Source organism: Apaloderma vittatum, unplaced genomic scaffold, assembly GCF_000703405.1.
Source record: "Apaloderma vittatum isolate BGI_N311 unplaced genomic scaffold, ASM70340v1 scaffold27725, whole genome shotgun sequence".
In the NCBI taxonomy this organism is placed as follows: Eukaryota; Metazoa; Chordata; class Aves; order Trogoniformes; family Trogonidae; genus Apaloderma; species Apaloderma vittatum.
This window is the reverse complement of record NW_009715821.1, coordinates 2,012-2,459: the sequence shown is the minus strand read 5'-3', so window position 1 is coordinate 2,459 and position 448 is coordinate 2,012. Positions and strand designations below refer to the sequence as shown.

The 448-nt window shown below is 64.5% G+C and overlaps 1 protein-coding gene across 1 annotated transcript in view; it reads right to left on the bottom strand.

Moving 5' to 3' along the window:
• LOC104273857 (vitronectin-like) overlaps positions 1 to 131 on the bottom strand; it is a 3,202-nt gene extending 3,071 nt beyond the window's left edge. Inside the window, exon 1 of the mRNA XM_009869310.1 lies at positions 71 to 131. Coding sequence (XP_009867612.1) covers positions 71 to 131 — 61 coding nt within the window. The remainder of the gene's footprint in view (positions 1 to 70) is intronic.
• Positions 132 to 448: the final 317 nt, after the last annotated feature.

Sequence of the window (448 nt, the reverse complement as noted above, 5' to 3'; positions counted from 1 at the left end):
GGAGCACCCCTTGCTCCATCCCCATGCCGGTGGGAGGCCCCGGGCCTGGGGCTGGCCAGCTTTGGCTCACCTTCAGCAGCACGAGCGGCAGCGAACAGGACCAGCACAAGAGTAGGGAAGAGCAGCCTCATCCTGGGCGGCCGGGAGCACAGCCCTCCTCTGACTGTGTGGGCTGGAGCACGGCTGCGGCCGGGGCCCTGGCACCCACTGTTTGCTCAGCCTGCCCTGGCAGGAGAAAACAAACAGGCCAAGGTCAGAGCAGGGGAAAAGGGGCAGAGACACTCTCCCGCTCAGCATGCCCCACAGTCCATACTAAGAAGGGGGTGTTTTGGGGGAACAGAGCTCCCAATATGTGCAGGCAGCTCTGAGAGCTGCTGGCCGTGCCTTTGCTGCCAGCGCCTTCCCAGCCCATGTGAAGGTTGAACGCGGGTTCAGAGAGGGGCCAGGG